The 20,735-nt window shown below is 42.0% G+C and overlaps 1 protein-coding gene across 4 annotated transcripts; it reads right to left on the bottom strand.

The window, feature by feature from the left end:
* Positions 1-1,710: 1,710 nt before the first annotated feature.
* Positions 1,711-19,256, bottom strand: grapa (GRB2 related adaptor protein a). 4 transcript variants are annotated; one of them, XM_048244707.1, is made up of 7 exons: positions 19,198-19,240; positions 11,467-11,549; positions 10,198-10,385; positions 9,719-9,816; positions 8,692-8,811; positions 3,339-3,507; positions 1,711-2,789 (listed from the first exon to the last, which is right to left on the bottom strand). In XM_048244707.1, the coding sequence occupies exons 3-7, from the start codon at positions 10,273-10,275 to the stop codon at positions 2,610-2,612; spliced, it is 645 nt and encodes a 214-aa protein (XP_048100664.1). In that variant the 5' UTR covers positions 10,276-10,385; positions 11,467-11,549; positions 19,198-19,240; the 3' UTR covers positions 1,711-2,609. The 4 variants fall into 4 exon arrangements, with proteins under 4 accessions (XP_048100664.1, XP_048100665.1, XP_048100663.1 ...); XM_048244708.1 differs by lacking the exon at positions 19,198-19,240 and adding an exon at positions 17,605-17,688; XM_048244706.1 differs by lacking the exon at positions 19,198-19,240 and adding an exon at positions 17,600-17,680.
* Between the last annotated feature and the right edge of the window lie 1,479 nt (positions 19,257-20,735).

Here is a 20,735-nt window from a genome sequence, read left to right as displayed (position 1 = left end):
ACACACACGCACACATACACACACACAAACAGACACACACACACACACACACACATATACACACGCACACACAAATACACAATCACACACACACACTCACACACACACAATGCACCACCAATTCCAACTATATCTAATAAAAACACAAACGTACACAAGTACACTCTGCAGTAACTTAAGTGCAAAATATGAGGGGCTCATGTGTGCCTCATCATCCTTGAATTTTGGTGTAAATTTGGCAAAAAAGATGAAGCTTTGGAAATGTATCTGAAAGCTTTGTGTACACCACTTCAATAAAATAATACAGTGTAAAGATTTCCACAATAGGTACCAATATAGGCTTTACCATATGTTTCCATAAGATTCCATAATATTTTTATTATAGTTTTGGATGACAGAAAACTGAATTAGGGGACCTAGGGCCCTGGGAACACTGGACACTGGGAATGTAGCTACACTCCTGGAAGATGACATAGGCCAGGGTAAGCATTTCTTTTTGAAATCCAACTGACAGTATGTCTGCTGTTCAGTTTGAAATGATGCAGCGCTGCAATTGGTTTCATCTGAAGCTATGTGCTGCGACAGTTGAAAAACAAAAAGAGAGCTCCAAGTTCACAGCTCCCAATAGTGTAGCTTAGGCCTACTTAGCCTTGGGCAGGCTACTGTGACATCAGTATTTGTGACTTGCACAATGGCCTGAACAATCACTTTCAGTGTAGGGTCAGACCTTTAAAGCAACAGTTCAAGTTCCCAAAGACGAGGTGTGCTAATAACGGCACCCTACTCTAGAATAGGTCTAGTTTGTTTGAAAAATGTCAAGTTAAATTCACATGTATGTAGGCTAATAGCCTATGGCATAAACTGTTCCTGATTCTATATTTACTATCTATCTATGTCACATATTAAGCAACATCTGATCATTTGTTGAGACAGAAAAGGCAGAATGTCTCATTGCATTTAGGCTGGATGACATCACAAGATTGTTAAGACTGAACATGGACTTGCCAATAATTTCCTTAACATGTGATTGCAGCTTAGACTAGCCTACTGTTGATAAACAGCATTAGTTACGCTAATTAAAAATAAACAGATGAATAAGTACAAGAACACACTGGATGACCTTCATGAAAGCTAAATGATCTGTCCTGCAATGCTACGGGAACTGGAAAAAAACATCCCAGATCTGCTCCTGGATTCAGATCTGAGTCTTTCTCAGCCCATGCTACACCCCTCCACCCAGTTTTATGACAGTGGGCCCGGTAGTTTTCACGCAAGGCTGCTGACAAGCAAACAAACAAATCAACAAACGGCATTAAAACATCAGCTCCTTGATGGAGGTAATTACGTGGTTTTAAACATGCCCACTGTTTCTGAAAATAGCGCTGTGCATGTCCTGTGCACCATAATTAATGCATATATGGTTCATCGCTTCATTGCTTGCTGGGAAACCCAGAAGAGCGCATTTCAGGTCAACTTGTACAGAACGAGGGACAAATGGGGCTTCCCACAGATTTGGGGGGTTCCCTTTCTTGACAGCTAAACTTTCCCATTGTGATTTCATAGCACAGAGAAGAAAAAAATTGCCATTATTTTGCATCTTATAGTAAAAACTGAATCTTTGGTGACACAGCTGGTCTTGTTCATTAGGCAGTGACGGTCAGTTTGTCCGTTTTCTTAGTTTATCAACTTCTGTACAGTGTGTGTTGACTTAATGTCTAACTTTAGATATATTTTATTTTGTGATAGACTTTTTTTTTACAGTAACAACACTCACAAGCAATAGTAATCTCTTACACAAATATTCAGGTCCCTGAATGAGAAACAGTAGATTGTTGTACAGTTAATAAATATGAATAAACACTGAATAAGTATTAGATTCAATTATAGTAAAGGACCAATCATACAGAAGCAAACAAACGACTACTAATGGGACCTAATTGCACAATTTGTTTGGTATCTGTGCTTGGGTGGTTTTTGATTTCTCGCACACAGAAATACAATCCTTTACCAACACTGCAAATAATCCTTAGTGTCAACATTGAAAGCATTTTTAATTGTTACTAATGTTTAAAATGTTCCTCAAAGCTTTCCAATGTCAATGAAAATCCATCATAATAATATCACAATAATATCACAGTCTTATTGTCTATTCATGTTGAAATATTGTAAAATAAACCAACTTAGAGATGCAGTCCGGAGTTCCGCTTCGGTTTTGTCACAGGTTGTCCATAATTAAGATCAACAGTCTGTCAAATGACACCACTCTCCTCTGTGCTGCTGAAGCACTACCCTGATTGGCTGGGATTGTTTACAGCCCAGTCCAAGCCATTTAGAGAACCAGGACTGTGCTTTTTGGAGGAATGTGAGGAACAACTCACTGAGTCTGACAAAAGTCTCTGGGATTGGAATCGCGGACTGCACCTTTAATGCACCATATTTTTAGATCATTATCAATGAATCCCAATATCATCCATTTACTTCCATTCATCAGTTGAATTATGACAGTGCATTGGATGGACGAGCAGTTCAGTGAGCAGTTCATGGGAGATACGTTGGTTTCCTTGTTCACCACCAGTTTGCTTGTCTGTTATCTTGTGTGTCCCTGGTGGTCAATGGTAAACCGGCTGGACATACTCTGGAGGGAAGAAGCCCACTCGTCCGTGACACCGGCCCATCCACCGCTGCAAGTCGGAACAGTCCAGGAGGTCGATGACGTCACCGCGCTGGAAGCGCAGCTGGGAGGTGTGCTGGGGGTGGAAGTCGAACAGGGCCTGGGCGTGGCGAGGCCGCTGAAAGAAGACACAAATAGCAACATGTCACATGCGACGCTACACGTGGAAGTGAACCCAGGCGGCTGTTTGTGGCACAGTGTCTTACAGAGTGTTCAACAAAAACACATCCTGTGTGTTTCAATTTGATGAGAATCTCTCTTTAAAATTTTACAGCCAAGTGTGTAGTCAATGATTTTAATTAACATTAATTGCTGGAATGACTCATGTTCAGACTACTAGATGGGACAGCAGTTGCAACAGGCCTGAGCATGACAGTGAAACCAGCTCTCACCTCTTCTTACATTATCTGTGCCGCTGTGTTTTTTTCTTTCAATGTGGTTTGTCACTCCGCATGCAAGTTAGGTGTTGGCGGGTTGTGCTAAATTAGAATAGAAAAAAAAACTGGCCTGTTTTTTTTTTTTTTTTTTTTTAAAAGATGACAGCATTTTGATATTTCTGCTAAAAGTATACAGTGCAGATTGGTGAAGTTAAGATGTTTTTGGTGTAGGCTCTATATATTTATTTTTTCTATGGTAAAAGAAAGCATAATTGGTAAAAGATACTAACCCTTACTGAGTGTTCATTGTCCCTCAGGAACACAGTTCTCTCCTTGGCGATGCTGTTGGTCCGGTAGAAGTCCACCAATTGGTTTAGGGAGGGAAAAACTTCATCCCAAACAAAATAATGGGATCCCCTGTCTTGAAGGATCTTAAAGTGTTGTACATGGTCCCCATAACTAATAAAAAGAGCAATTGAGAGAGAGAGAGAGAGAGATGGAGAGAAAGAGAAAGGGAAGGGGGGCAGAAAATGAATAAACTATTAAAATGTGTCAACAGCAAAACATGACGAAAATGTAAAACCCTTTGTGTTTACAACAAGTGTTGTGTTGCGCAACACCATACCCACTGCTCAAAGCATTAAGATTGATTGCACTGTTATCATGGGTGATCTAGCTCTTATGAGACTGGCTGTCGAAAAGTAATGGAAATAGGGAGGTTTGGCCCTGTGTATCAACAACCCACTGCACGGTAATCTCTGTAATGTCCTATTCAATCCATCACTTGTGCTAAGCCCAGGGTGCTGATTATTTATTTATTTTTGTTTCATGAGGAAAATAAATTGGCGGTGCTACGAGACAGCACACCAAAACAGTGCATCAAGACCAACTGTGATTTGTGATGTATTTCCCTCTCACCTATCTGACTTAACACTGAAGATTCACCACTATTTTCTTCTTTACTGTTAAAGCAAGTGGGCGTCCTGGTTCACTTGGTATGGTAGGACAGCAAATTGTGTGATTCCACTGTTACGTTTCTCTTTAGAGGCAAAGACACCTTTGCCAAATACCCAAGAACTACAACTGGTTACAACTAACTAGGAACCTTGAGGACAGACAAATTCATCGATTTACTTATTATCGAGAGGCAAAAATACAAACAACAAATACTCAAGAACCACCACTGGTTACAATTTGCTTGGAACCTTGAAGATAGTCTATCAACAGAATGTTTGAGGACACTCTGCCGGTTAGGTTCTGTTCTGTCATAGACAAAAAGGTCTAGACAGCGAGTCGCTTCTGGTCACTGCAGGAGACAGTGACCTACTGTATTGACTGAGTGATTCAGTTCTGGCCGCTGGCGAATCAATACAGCGGGTGGAAAAGGTAGCGAGGGGATGGACGGCTTCTCTGCAATGATCCGTGTCCCTTGTATTAGCATTTCAAGACAAAGAGAGATCGTTGAAGCCGTTTGAAAAGCCCAACCTGGCCCTCCACAGAGGAACCACTGATGCTGAAGCAGGCATGGGAAGGATCCACATGATAGTTCTGCAAATGTGAGTAAACTGAAAAAAAAAGGTCCATTCCTAGAGGAGCCCTGGGCAGGGGTCTGAACTGAGCTCCTTTGTCCATTGTGTGTGCGTCCGGCGAAAGTGAGCTGGCACTCTCAACAGCAAAGCATAACGGACTTTCCCCCACTCTCTTCTCTCTCCCACACACCCAGCCTTTGTCTTACCTGAACTGAAAACACACACACACACACAAGAAATTTGATCGCAGAGAGGGTCCCCTCGGAACACTTTTGTGTCAACCGTTTTGTGTTTGGCACGGCTTTTAAAAACCCACTTTGTGGCCTTGCCCATTATCCAATGTACTTGTACATTGCACTGAAAGGCACCTGCAGAGGGGAAACAGTCCTCCCGGAGAGTATACTTTCACACAGAGGAGTGAGAAAACAGACCGGTGATTTATTGTCAGGCAGCTTGGTGAGAAGAGTTACACCTCGGTGGGCTTGGAGGGGCCGTGCGTGAGGAGCGAGGGGCCACCCATCTGTTTAGATTCTTATAAATGCCTTTAATAATGTATGTCCCAGGCTTTGTGTTGTTTCCCCCTTGTCCAGTGTGATTAAATCCATGCTTATAGTCTACACTTCCACCATGTCCTGAGGACAGAGGAGACACTAATGATGTATGAAAGCTCCATGCTGGAAACATACTTATCCTCACAAGGTTCTGTTTCTGTGATCAAATGCAATATGCCAGCACGATTTGCTTAAGCATTTAACTGGGCCCTGCTCTCAATGTGCTTCCTCCCTGAATTAAAGACAAAAAAAAAAAAATATGCCATGTGAAGCTTTTATCCGCTGTGTCAGCCTTGGTTTTCTTTTGGCAAAACGACTCTTTGCATGTGTAATCATGCTCATGGATGGTGCAGAATTGGCGCAGAGCGAGCTGACACGAAGCTGAAAGCTGGAGAAGAGCCCAGAGACCTCTTAAAAAGAGACCAAAGTTCCACCCTTGGGTGCTTTGGAAACTTGTACAAGAAACATTCAATACTCAACATTGGCTAAAAACCTGTTTTTTTTAATTAACTCACATAGAAACATATGGGGATGAAACTTGGCAGTGCTTCACAGAGGCAGTTGATATGTGTGTTGTTCTGAATTGGAATGCTGATCCTCAAGGCAAAAGCCAGAGGTGGCAATACTCGGTCTCTATTAAGAAGTGTAAAAACATGGTGGTAGATTGCAGTCTGCAGACTGCAGTCGTGCATGATTCAGATCTATGGCCTTGATATGTCTGCCTGAGCCTGAGGTCTGTTTCTAGAATGCATAAAAAGAGGAAATACGGAAAGAAAGAAAAACGAGTGAGAGAACTAGAAAGGGGAGGGGTGTATGGCTAGCCTGGGTTCAGTGGCAATCTGTGACATTAGGATGAAGTTGTTGGTTTGCCTACAAACACCGGTAGCACTGTTGGCAACCAGCGGGTGTTATTAACACTGACCTATATACAATGTCCTCAGCATCAAAGCAGTTCAGTTCCAGCTTGCACACACGCACACACACACACACACACACACACACACACACACACACACACACACACATACACGCACACAGACACGCACACACACACACACACACACATACACAAACCCTGGGCTGTGGGCTGGCTGGCTTGTCTCTGAAGTTATTTTGCAGGTTCACGACACCCAGCTAATGAGCAAGAAAATGTGTGAAATCGCTGTGCCGGTCACCACCATCCACCTTAAACTGTGCCCTCAGTCAGCTCTAAGAAGTGGAACTCCAGAGAGCTAGCGCGGTAACACTAGGCATCGCCTCAGGTTTTCCCTCCCCACCCAACACTGTCCGTGCCATACGTGTGCATTCTCTCCTGTCTGGACTTGATGGGGAATGACAGCCAAATTGCACTGACCTGTCTGTCCTCGTCATCATTTTAGTGGAGACACTAATCTCTAAAGGACAAAGTACTCAATGACCATAAAGATACACGCGGCCATCTATCTCCAAGGCCTCACTGGAAAACAAAACAAAGGGTGTGTTGGAAAACACTGAACTCAACGGCAGTGTTAAAAAGACTATTTAAAAAATAAATAAATAAATGCAATAAATGTCGAAACATAAATTAGACAGATGCGTGGCTGTGCTGATTGGCCTTACTGCCATCTGGTGGAGGGAGCGGCTATGGCTTTAGGGGGCCTAGATTTATAATTACTATAACATCCACCATCCCAGATGCTCTGCGTCCCAGTTTTTCACTCAAAGCAGATGGCACACTTAACACGGCACAGCTGACTCATCAAGCCCGAGACTAATTATTCCAGCGCCGTGGTGTTTAGACGTGAGCCACCACGCTACACTGAGGCCCCAGACATGCACAGTGGCTTTCCCGTTATTATTGTGACACCGCGAACCAAAAGACTCACCAAAGAGTCTGATAGAGCCACGAGACCGAAGTCTGTGTGAAAAGGGAAAAGGTTTTTAATGTGGATGCTTGTTCCCCACCACACCCCCGTCAACGTACTGTCATGGCACATTGGGATTGGGAAAATAGAACGTTTTATTAAAATAGCTTTTCACATCTCTTAAAACATCTGGCAGCACCAGGCAGGCACACACACACATACACACACACACACACACACACACACACACACACACACACACACACACACACACACACACACACAAAGCAAGCTTCTCGTCTCATGATTCTGCTCTGAATGCATCCATATTTAACAGGCTCTTCACATCCTGCTCAGCATCACCATCAGCGATGTTAAGGCCAGTCTTCAGCCCTTTGAACAGGATCACTTTTGTCAGATGAGATAAAAATAAGTAAACTCATCTTCTGTGGCTCGTCCATGTCTTAACAAGAAAGCGTCGAATTCTAATTAGAGCCCAAAGCAATCGAGAAGCACGGATGTGGGAGAGGGGGTGTGTAGGGGGGGCAGCGAGATCATGAATTCATAGGAAAAGCTGACAAACTAGTGCTGAAGTGTGTCAACAGCAGGCAACAGAAGCCGTTATATTTATAACACAGCTGTGAAGAGCAGACTTCATCAAACAGGAGAAGCTGAGGTCGTAATAGAACGCTGCCTTCCTTAAGACCGCTTCCTCTTTCCAGTCTTCCACACTTCCTCCAGTTGTCCCAGATCTTGTACAGACAGCAAGGGCTAAACATGTTGTGCCAGCATCTAAAAAATCCCCATCCATTTACACTATGACTCACCAACATGCCAATACACCTTAAGTAATATGCTTTTGGTTGAGAGGCTGATGTATGCTTACAGGTGTCCCCCCACAGGATAAGTCTAGCTGGTTATATATGTAATATCCATTATGTCCTGCGTAATTAAAATCACTCAGGATAATCCCCCATCTCCCCTGATGAAAGCCCATTTGGTTGATAACTCCCACAACACGCTTTACATAATTTGTTGTTTGGACAGGAGGAAATAAATGCCCCCAAGTAGCCATGTTTTTTTTGGCCAAGCTGCAAAACCTGTCACTGATTGGTATGCTGTCAGAACCAAACCCGGCCGTCTCTGATGGAATGCAGAGCAGAGGCAGCCAGCCACTGCGTCACCATCTTTCTCTCCCTCTCTCTCTCCCTCTCTCCACCTCTCTCTCACTCTTCATATCTCTCTCTCTCTCTCTCTCTCTCTCTCTCTCTCTCTCTCTCCAGGAGAACATGCCGACAGGCTGGCAGCTCCAGCTTCCTGCGGCGCGCCACACAGACTTGTAATCTCACAATAACAGGAGAGGCTGTCTCCACACCTGGGTCCCCTGGCTGCCCTAGGACGGCTGCACTGATTGGGGGGGATTTTGAGAGCCGGATCGCCTGCCTCGCAGGCCCTTCCGCGGGGATCCGAAACCATCTACCCGAAACTAGCACTCGGCCCCAACCCAGCCAACCATAAAGCCCTTAAGTAATTTCCACCAACAGATAAGATAGTCAAGAGTGATGAGTCGTGATGCCCTATATAAACATGTGCTTTCTCCTACAACATTTTAGATATACTTAGCCAGTCACAGACACAGAAACACCAAAGAGGAGCAAGAGAGAGAGAGAGAGAGAGAGAGAGAGAGAAACCGCTGGAGCGAGTATGAACATGACGTACCTGACAGACATGGAGAATTCCCCAGGTGCACTCTCGCTCTCCCGCACCAGGAAGGCTCCACACTCGCGGTGCCTCAGCCGGCCCTCTGCTACATTCCGTGAGATGCGGCCAGCAAACCACCTGAGGATACAGAGAGTCAGCCTACCCATGCTGCCTGAAAAGCATCCAGAGTCCGCACTTGGCTGTAGTATCATACACTACATATGCATACAGCTACAGACTACCTTACAGGGGCACTAAGTAAGCAACTTTGTTGGTTGCAATGCAATTTCCTATTGCCAACCAACTAACACTAACCAACTACCAACTAACATGTACCTGTTAGCAACTATGGTTTTGGGAAATGCACCCCAGACTGTTGTACATTGCTGTGTAGCTTACCCAGCCACATAACTGAGATGGCCTGCCATGTTACCAGTTGCCATAGTTTGATAATAACTTATTGGGAAACAACATTCTAATTATATCCATAATTATCATCCGAATCATGTTGAATAAGTATAAACAGTGTTATAGTGTATAAATTAACAACTGGACGGCCCCTAGTGGTTATAAAATGGAAAATCTGCCGAAAGATGTCACATATTAAACTACTTTTGAACCTATTCAAGAGTTTATATCACCATAAAGTAGAATGTAGGAAGTTATATCTCCCTTTACTGTCAATTCAGTGCATATAAATGTTGCTTTATTGATAAGGTTTTTTTTTGCATGTATCAGCATTACACTGCTGCTCACTAAATAATTAATGTGAGTTTTTGAGATATGTCTTGCGAAGACAAAAAGTCACACCTAGGGCTGTGTTAAAAACAGGGAAATGAGGAAATCTCATAGCAAGAAGCCATGCACAGGATGCAGCTCACAGATGTTGTTTGATGTAGAATTACATCACACTTAGCAGCTCAGTATGTATCGCAGTAAAAGATCATGGCCTCTCGCAACGCGTCGGCAAGTAAGACTGATTCCAGATAAATATAGGCAGCCCACGGGGGGACTGCCCACGTTGTGCATAAGCGCAGATACTTACGTGTGTGGTCTTACATTGATATAGTTCTTGGGCACGTAGCCCTTTCTGCTCATCAACTCTGCTGTGTACCAGTTAGGATCATCCTCCATGTTAGTTATCTGGTGAAACCAGGAAACAATCATTACAGAGTTCTAACACAGTATGGCCTATAGAAGTTCATCACAACACTACAATAATAATACAGAATAAGTGTATTTGTTTGTGCGTGTTTGTGTGTTCTTGCTTGCTTCCGTGTACACACATGTTGTAGTCTATAATGAATCTACTACACTACACCTCTAAAATATCTATGAGCTACAGTTTTATTTAATTTACCAGGAGCACTCAGTGAACATGTTTCGGGTCACAGGACTAATTTCCACAAACACACACACCACCGCAATCTTCCTACCTAATTAGCCATGCCAGTGGGATGTGTGATGAATTTGAGAGGTGAGAGGGCTGCTGATGAATGCCGGGGCTGCAGGCCTCGTTCTTACCTTGAGGATGTCGCCCTTCTGGAAGCTGAGTTCGTCGCTCTCTGTGGCCCGGAACGTGTAAAGCGCCACCGCTTCCATCCTGGGACCCACTCCGGTGTGGATGCTGGAGTCCAGGGAGAGGGGCGCCGGGGTGCGGACACGGGAGTGGGACTCGGAGCAGCCTGACCTGGTCCTTGTCCTGTCCGATTCTAAAGCAGCAGGAGGGACAGAGGGGAGAGAGATCTGAGAGATCCACAGCCTCAGAGCGGTGCCAGGCTATGAGCAGCTGCAACAGCGCACACAGTGAAGAGAGAGAGAGAGGCAGAGAGAGAGAGAGAGGGGGGAGAAGAGAGGAGAGGAGGAGAGGGCATCCGCGCTGGCTTCGCTGATGAACTGGCGTCCGATCCGTCACACACCACACACATACATACACACACACTGAGAGAAAGAAAGACTAAGCCGACGGAGGCACATCTGACTGTGAGTGAGTATGTGAGAAAATCAGGGAGAGAGAGAGAGAGAGAAAGAGTGTGTGAGAGAGAGAGAGAGAGAGAGACTGACAGAGTGTGTGGGAGAGAGGGAGGGGGAGGCAGTTCCTGTCTGTGTTATGTGTGTTCTCTCTTACACAGATACAAGTGGTGAACTGAGAAACAGGAAAAACAGAACAAAGAGGGAGGAGAATAGAATGCACGACCCCACACAAAAACTTCCCTTACGTGAGTATGAGCACTAGGCTGGGCATCACACAATAAGACCATAAATCACTTCATCATATTAAGAATGTATTGTGTTGTATTAAGCATGTTGTATAATCATGTTTAAATATTTTTTATTTTATTTTATGTACGTACATTACATATTACTCATGGTTTCAGATTTTTCATGCATTTACTTTTTATGCATTTTGTTTTGTTCTGTTTTGTTTCTAAGAAACCCAACCTGAAACATATTAAAAGGACTGTCTGGAGTTACGTCATTGATGTATGGCCAGAGACAAAAATATTTTGTTTTCAAAACGAAAATAGCTCCTTTAAGAGAAAAAGATTGATCCAATTACTGAATGTGTTTAAAACTACCCGTGTGAGAAAGAAAGAAGTGCACTGTTTTGTCCAGTAACTGTCATTTTCAGCTCATTTATTTGCATTTGTGAGGACACAATATTTGTGTTATTGTATTTTCATCTCGTGATGTCTGTATAATTGTATCTTTTCAGTATGTCATTCTTATTCATAACTATGTGTGTAGTTTAATGGATCCCAGCATTGGATGTCATCAATAAATGATCCTCACCTCATCTGCAGGAATCTGATTTGATCTATCTGACTCCATTTTCATCTGCCCACCTGGAACAGCATGCACAGGACAGCAGAGCCCTTATCATAGATAGATAGATAGATAGATAGATAGATAGATAGATAGATATATAGATACTTTATTGATCCCCAGGGGAAATTCAAGGTCACAGTAGCATACAGACAACACACACACACACACATTCACTAACAGCAGAAAGTAATTAAAAGTATATAATATAAAAACACAACTAAGCAATAAGGACAGTAGAAGATAAATATATACTAAATAAACTAAAATACAAATTATACTAAATAACACAATTCTAAAAAAAAAAACAGTATCCACATAGTGGGTGATTAATCAAACAAGATGAGCTTGCAATGACTGAGGCAACTAATGCTACATTCGTTAATTAAATATGTATAACATTTGACATTTCCCGTGCCAGTATATATGGAAATCTTCAGAAAGAACTTGATTATTCTTTGAGTCCCTGGAGATTGTGAAGTTAATGCTCGCAAACCACTAACAAGTCCTGTTGAACCTTTCATCAATTCTCTTTGGTGTGTGCCTTGCAGGCACAGGAACGCAATATGATGAATGTGTGGAGCTACTGAGCTCATCCTGAGGCTTTGCATCAGCTTGATTTAGTGCTCATATTAGATGGAATTGCTTGTTCAGTCCATGTTTGAACTGTAGAAATACTGCAGATATCTGTGTTGTGACATATACATCTACTTTCTTAGTACTTGTTGTCTGCAAAGCATTATGACTCAGAGGATTAGTGGGTGAAAAGGCTATGAAAAACCAGGATAATAAAACTGTTATGGGTAAAAAATAAAAAAGAGTTTAGAATCTGCAGTTAAAGGTTATGGGATAATTCATGATCCATATCTTTGAATGAAGCTGAAGACTGAAAAACACCGGAAGCGTCTGGGGGACTAGAAGTCTGTCCCGAACCAGATCAAACATCAAAGGGCAGAACGTATGGGTAACTCTGATTCATTAAGTATTCAAACTTCACATAAATTACCAAGCAACCTAGACACCCCACTAGAGGCGTCATGCAAATAAAATTGGTGCGAACTGGCTTGAAAAAAGGTTTCCTTCAAATCCTTTGGCTTGGAATGGAGGGGCCTGTCCACAAAAAAAGTGTTAATCTGTGAGGGAGGGTCTGTCAAATCATGGCACGAAAGTACTCTATCTGTGACACTTCTCATTTGCCACTGCTCTCTACCTCACTGTGACTCACTGGTGTGTGTAAAAGGATCAAACCAGTCAAAGAGTGAGTGTTCATACACACACACACACGCATAACCCCCGCCCTCCCCCCCCGACACACACACACGCATACCCATACACACACACACACACACTCGCACATACACACTCGCACACACATGCACGCGCACGCACACGCACACACACACACACACACACACACACACACACACATGCATTGTATCTGGACTGTAAGTGTGTGACTACTCGCAGATGGCTGAACAACACTAATGTGTGCTCTCTCAGGTGCAATGTGAATTGCTGGCTGAACAACGCAAGGCTGTCATGCAACAGTGATGGGACTGGCACACAGCGCGGGCAGTTACAATATATAGACATGTGAAAAATGCAGGGGGTGAAGGGAGAAAACCGTGTTTCCTGTTAAAAACCACATCCAGGGGAACATTGCCTAAATACATCAAGTGAAAAAGAGATAGTTTCTGCATCACTCTAGACTGTCAGGATTAGTCACTCACTCCTCTTCCTATTGGCTGACTTAGCCTGACATCAGGCCCCAATTTATACAGAAAGGAATCCAACATTCGGATTTAGTTTTTAAGAACGGCAGCAAATCAATGCTCACTTAACCTGTTGGCCATTGATATATTTTGATGTCCTCATTAGACTGCTACTGAGCTACATGCCAGACATTAATTTGTATTGCCTCAAAACAACCCTGTTTCCCCTATGATACGCTTAATGTGGGGGTGGGGGTGGGGGTGAAAAAGCCTGGGAGCAGGAAGCAGAGTCTGGTTTCTTGGAAATCAAGGGGAGGTAAATAACAATGCAGTCACATCCCATCCATGAAGTCCTCTCCCACAACAAACTCCTCTACCAAATAACAACAAAGTCACAACAGGAAAGTTTGCTCAAAACAACAGGCGTGGTTGTGTTAGAGATGAAATAGACGCTGTACTATGTACAGCCATGTGTCAATAAGAAAATGTATACTGAAAAACAGCTCATCTTGACCACCATCGCACCAATTCTGAGTTCCTTTTCACAGAAGCAAATCGGTTTTGCAAATGAACAATTGTCTGTTGTTTTTTGTGTGGTCTGTAGAAGTGGGTGGATTGTTTCTCTGGTTTCTCATTCGACCTGTGGCATTGTGTGTGGTGTGTTCATGTGCGCTGTTCACATCCTGTTAACAGAAGCACTACGCCACCACAACTTCACCTTTCAATGTATCAAGCCGTACTCACAGTGAAGCCGGATAGAGATCTGTAAGGGTCTCATAAAACTGAGGCATCGGTGGGAGTGGGAGGAACAGAGTTTTACTGCCACCATATGGTAGCTGAACAGTGTTTAATTGCAGAGGTATTTTCACCATTCAAAATATATAGTGCTACCAAGATATGGTGGTAGACATTACATACACTGTGCACCTTGCACTCTATGAATACCACAACACTAATTGGCTTCTCTGTTTTAGAGAAATAAACGTTGCTTGGCATCCTGCCAGTTAACCATGTTATTCTCTAACAAAAAACTGAGAGAGTACTTTGTGTGTTGCTCTCTTCTGGATGCACGACTTGTTTGGCTTCATGCTCCAAAGGGTCTGTCAGAAGATGAGCACCGCTCACTTTCCAAACCTCATGGCGCTACTTAAATGAATGTGTGCCGGGGAGAACAGAGCAGAAGAGGCTGAAATTTTCTGCACCCCCACCCCCTTTATGTTTTAGACATTAAAACAACAATAAGAAACCAACAAAACAACAGAAATATTAGCCAAGATATACATGTGTCATAAGAATGGTGGTAATGGAACACATTCTTTGAAGTTTTGCTCCATAAAAAGCTTTTTTTATCTGATGCAGTCTATTTTTATGCTATTAATATGCGCCATTATTTCAGAACCACAGAAAGCACTGTTGTGCACCATTAAGCCATATCATTTTTTTTCAGTGCAGGCAGTACATGATGTGATACAAAGTTAAAGCTCATTGACACTAGTTTTCTTGATAATTCTTAACCATATTTCATATATGTTGAATGATGCTTTGTTAACTCTATCCACATATAATTCTCGTCGGTTTTTAATCTACTATTGAATTGGTTGATTATTACAACAACAGGAGTAATTGTAATCTTGTAGTTGTAGTAGTAGAAGTAGCAATAGAAGTATTAGCACATATGCATTACCCCTCCCTCCATGCCACAGCCGGCCACACTTATACCTTTTCTTAATATAGTTTTATATATATATATATATATATATATATATATATATATATATATATTAGGGCTGTCAAAATAACTGATTAATTTCGATTAATTAATTTGAGAAAAAAAATAACTGATTAAAAAAAATTAGTGCAGATTAATCAATTCCGTTATGACCTTTGACCCCGAGCCGTTCTAGTCAGTAAAAATTAGACTGTAAAATGAAGGAGAGAGAAGAAAACGTGCTGCCTGGATCATTGATTGGAACATTTACGTTTAAAAAATGGCCTGATAGTGTTGATAAAAATAAAGTGTTGAAAATAAAGTCCTCTGCAATGTCTGCAGCAAGGAATTTGCATATCACCGGAGTTCATCAACTCTATAGTCGCACATCAATGCAAAGAAATAAGTGTTGACATTGAGGGGAGTGTTAATTTATTTTCATTGTATAAGTATAAGTATAAGTATAAGTATAAGTATATATACTTTTTTGATCCCGTGAGGGAAATTTGGTCTCTGCATTTAACCCAATCGGTGAATTAGTAAAACACAAACAGCACACAGTGAACACACAGTGAGGTGAAGCACACACTAATCCCGGTGCAGTGAGCTGCCTGCTTCAACGGGGGGCGAGGGAGCAGTGAGGGGTTAGGTGCTTTGCTCAAGGGCACTTCAGCCGCGGCCCATTAGTCGGGGCTCGAACCGGCAACCCTCCGGTGGTGTCCCCTAAGTTGTATCTGTGGCCTGAAATGCCTTGTATGTGAAAAAAAACTTCTTCCCAAAGCACTGTTGAATTTATTTCCTCAACATATTAGGTCATATCATAGATTATTATGGCCATTATTTGAACAGTAAAAAAAAATAATGAAAGAGTTTTGGAACTTTAATGTCAGTAATGCTGATTATTCAATGATTCATTTGAATTTAAATATTTAAAATACTTTCACAGCAAAGATTATATATGCGATTAATTTAGATTAATTAATCACAGAGTATGTAATTAATTAGATTATTTTTTTCATCGATTGACAGCCCTAATATATATATATATATATATATATATATATATATATATATATATATAGTTTTTTATATTACCTTGCCTACTCTACTCTACTCTCTGATATGTCCATATTTATTTTATGCTGGTCTCTAGACTTTATTCTTGCACTGTTGCACTGCTGGACTTACTCATTTGCACCATCACCATGACACTCACTCACACAGAGCACCTTACCTTACTATGCACAGAGAATCACAGGCTCAGTCCCTGCCTCAGTCATTGCAAGCGCCTCTTGATTGATTAATCACCACTATGTGGATACTGTTTTTAGAATTGATTTAGATTAAGAGTTAGTTAGTATAATTTGTATTTTAGTATATTCTTTATCTTCTACTGTCCTTATTGCTTAGATGTTTTTTTATATTATATACTTTTAATTACTTTTTTCTGCTGTTAGTGAATGTGTGTGTGATGTCTGTATGCTACTGAGACCTTGAATTTCTATCTAATAGTCTGAGCAAGTAGTCTCATCAACCAAGAGATAAGGAGTAAAAATGTAGCCTTCTGAAACTGGCTCGGTTATGCACTCTTGAATCTCGAATCTGAAAGTCTGTGAACAAAATCGAAAGTATTGATCTTACATTTTACAGTGTGTCTCCTGGGTAACATATAGGTACACCTGGTAATTTTTTCAGATTTTTTTGAGACCTAAGTGCGTGGGCCCTGGTTGAATTGACGTAGAATGACCCTGGTCCTAATATCTAGAGCATGCTATGAAGGAAACTAGGTTCATTATAATCATACAAATGTTAAGTCCTTCTAATTGTTTTTTTTGTGTCTTATCAAAGGTCACTTGAGTTAATTACATGATGGGACTGGAGGAAATTGCTTTCAAGTGTTTAACTCATTAATTTAAATACAACACTGCCCTCTATAGGCTTTTCAAAGAACTTACTAGGCCTTTCCCTTAACTGGGGAATTTTCTAGGCCTATAGCCGACCCTGCACCAGGCCAGACACAATCTTACAATAATAGGCAATGAGCCATTGCTTGCCCTAACTTAATGTTTAATATTGTATTTACGTCACAAAAACCTAACTGTTTACATATAAGTTTACTTGACTTGTTGTTTGTTGTTGAAAATGCTGAAAATGTAGGCCCTTGTCACGTGCATCAATTTTGCTGATCAGTGTTAGTTTGGAGAACACTAACAGTATTGTTTTAATATACAGTTAGGTCAAAGTCAGTGTACAAACTCAAAGTAGCTTAGTCTTTATTTGGCTAATCCAAAGGCTACACAACACGCTAAAGCCAGTCTGACAATCTGACATGGCCATATTGATTTTAGTCAATGTTGCCATCTGCATGTCAAGAATCTTTTTTTTTTTCATTTGCTGTCATCAACAGTGAATTGCTATTGACAATTAGTTTGTGTTGACCGACAGGGTTATCACTCCTCACTTCGACAACCACTCGAAGATGCTAAAGAAATAAAGCAAAACAGCGGGGGAAGCCAACTTTGTCACAGAGAATGTTTGTTTGTATTTGCTGTGTATAAGTGCAGTTAGCCACAACAAATAATAGCTTGCTCGCGGAGCTGCGGAAAGGACCAGTAAGCCGCTTTCATGTGTAGATTTAACATTTGTTTCTAGCGAAATGTCTGACGATTGTTTCAGTCACCTCACCATGTCTTACATTAACGTCTATGGTCACACCCTTTGCCGCCTGCCCCCTCCTGGAGCGAGCGTATGTATCTGTCTGTCCGCCATGTTGGGCAGTGTGGGTGTCACAACCCAGTGCAACCGGAGACGTGTAGCCTTGCTAGCCCGCTAATCACATAAACACTAATACTGAGCGCCTATGATTTTTTCTCCGAACAATAAATAAGTTTAATTTGCAAGTAAACTTAGATTTTACTTGAATTATTTTATAGTCACTGAGCTACATAACTTATGCCGGGTTGTATTCCCGGGCGAAAACTGGTCTGAGTTTCTACTCGAGGATTGGTAAGTTACTGTTTTGCTTTTAAAGGGGTAACGTTAACATAGCTATGTGATGCTGTCGCTAACAGAAGAAGAGAGATTTGTCCAACAGGCGCAGTGCTGAGCAGATTCAGCTAGCATACTGTTGGGTAGTTGTAGTTTTGGGAGATATGTGGGTTTCAAAATCTTCTTTTACTTTGCGTAGCCATGCAAGCGTTTATTCTGAAAGAAGTTGCTTTGCTAACGCTAGCAGGCGGTCCTAGAAATACATGATCAGCTAGCAACTATTGGCTAGGCTAGCTAACTTTTGCCATCGAAAGCAGCCGTTGAAGTGGATAGCTTATGTCGATCAGTTGACTGGATAAATCCACGACGACAGGTCTTAGAATCAATCAACAGATTGTTTTGTGTCGTTCAAGATGTACACATACAGCTGTATGTATTTATTAAGAAACGATTTTAAATCAAATAACTGACATGTTTTCCCTTCTAGCTAAGTTATTAGCACTGGGCAGCTAGCACGTTAGCACGCATCCTAATGTTAGGTCCTCTGAAGTTTTGTTCATTTGTCTTTTCCTAAGTTTCATTGCTTGTGCGGTTTTGCAGGTGCGGCTAAGGAGTAACTAATATGTAGATTATTCGATCTAAATCCATGCTGAACTTAAAGTAACTTAACTTTGAAATGAATAACTCGATGAATTGTCTTGTCTGATCGGACCGCATCTTTCTGAACTTTGATGGGAGTGATGTGTAGATGGAAACCCTTGCTAACTACTTGTTCGAGACCGAGCTAGCTAGCGCGCCTTATGAACCTTGGCTAACGTTAGCTAGTTTTGGCTTCCGATGAGAGATGCTGCTAACGTTAGCTTGCTAGTATGCAATCATGGTGTCCTCGCCCTTTCTCCTCCTGATAATCTTCAATTTCAAATAGTTTTAGTGTAGTATAGTGGCCGAAGAGACATTAGCAGAGAACCTTTGACAATATGGTGATTCACCGTCTTGCCATTCCCAATTTATGACAGGGTCGCAAGGTTGGTTGTGCTTCAACTTGTTTTCAGGATAGTCTAGTATGGATTATCGTTAACGTTAAGTTGATGTGTTGTAAACAAACTAATACATGTCTTTTACCTCTTACGATAATGTGTATCCCCAGTTACCAGGCATTTAACAAATGTCCTGTTTCGTAATGTTTAAGTCTTTGCGGCTCACGTTAGGCTACTACAGTGTGTGAGTGCCCAGTGATCAATGTGAGCTTTTTAGTACTTCTGCGTCTTTCTTTGGAATGTCTGAACGTACCCGTGTCCGTGGTAGATCTTTGTCTATTGTATGGTCAGGGGGTGACAGATGCATCTCTTGCTTGATCCCGTCCCGGGCTCATTGGCTTTGTCTTGCAGGGCACACGGGTTCTTAGTGAGACAATGGGTAAAGTGAATGTTAGCCTGTAGGGTGGGTAGCCTATGTATGTCGATTCTTAGACACTAGCAAGGAATTTCTGAGAGCTAACAATACCTTGTGGGTTTAATTGAATATTTCAATCGAAAATCTACAGTGTGTAGGTTTACTGACTCTTTTATATTTATCCCTGAGTTTATGTTTCTATTTGCCAAATAACTGAAAATGTCCATCCCTTTATTGAGCAATAGCAAATCTGTGTAACCAAACCGGATAGATTACAAATTAGTAGTGAGGGGCCACCCAGAATCTGATGCAATTTCACTGCAGTTTTTGGTCCTGTCTTCACTGACACTTGGGAATTTGTCTATTGCTGATCCTCTCCCAGTTCTGCTCATTAGCATGACCATCTACAAGTATCCATTAACTGTTATGTTACCTTTCATCTGAGAATGTGTAGGGTGTGGCTGCACACCTCAGCACCCCCTGCCGCCACATACACCAAGGCAAACTCACACACAGGCACAGACAGACACTCGTCTGCTTGATCCCATTCGCCCCCACATGTTGTTCTCGGCAGTAGTTTGCAGGCTTGCAGCCACTTGTCTGTCCGAGAGAGTGTGGATTCCAGCCTTATCAGGGCAACAGGGTCGCCCTTCACGCCTGTGCGGTTGTGGCGCATCAAGCTTTAGCGCAGAGTTGTTAGTATTCACAACAGAGACCTCGGGGACCAATACTGCCCAGTGCCAGATCCTCCTTATCTCCACATGTGACCTGTCGAGCCAACAGTAGATGTAGGTTAAAGCACTAGCACTAAAAGTTGATATTGAGTTGGTTATATAGTTTGATTAAATCTGTTGACTCTATAAAAAAAATCACCTTAACATTTAGGTAAATTTAGCCCTGATAGGATTTCTAAAGATATTTTGAGTTTGTGTGGCCTTTTAAAAGTGAGCTAACTTTTGACCTCAGGGTCCATCAAGTTCTTCAACAATTTTGCAAATATGTTTCAGATTTATTTTGTCATCAGACTCTTATCAGGCTGTGGTTTAGAGTGCTGCATACCTATAAGACAATAGTCCGTGCTTGTTCTAGGCAAATGTGTGACTCAATATTTATTGTCAGTGGAGCAAGCACCCACTTGCAAACTGCCATTTCCCAACAGCCCATGTTAATGACTGGTGTCATATTTAAAGTGAGCCCATACCAAATGTACCCCCCCCCCCCCCCAACACTGATGCAATCACTTGCATGCAATCTAATATTTGTTATAACTCTATTGTCCCAGGGTGCACTTGTAGCACACTGTCTACTACATCTCTCTGCTAGGCTGGTAGTGCCTTTTTCCCATGCTGTGCTTGGCCCGTGGAGCCACGCACACACAGATCCGGCTCTGTGTGCTCCACTAGCTTCCTGGGTCCCCTGATCCACCCACCCACCCT

This window comes from Alosa alosa, chromosome 6 (assembly GCF_017589495.1).
Source record: "Alosa alosa isolate M-15738 ecotype Scorff River chromosome 6, AALO_Geno_1.1, whole genome shotgun sequence".
Lineage (NCBI taxonomy): Eukaryota > Metazoa > Chordata > Actinopteri > Clupeiformes > Clupeidae > Alosa > Alosa alosa.
This window is presented reverse-complemented; position numbering and strand designations above follow the sequence as displayed.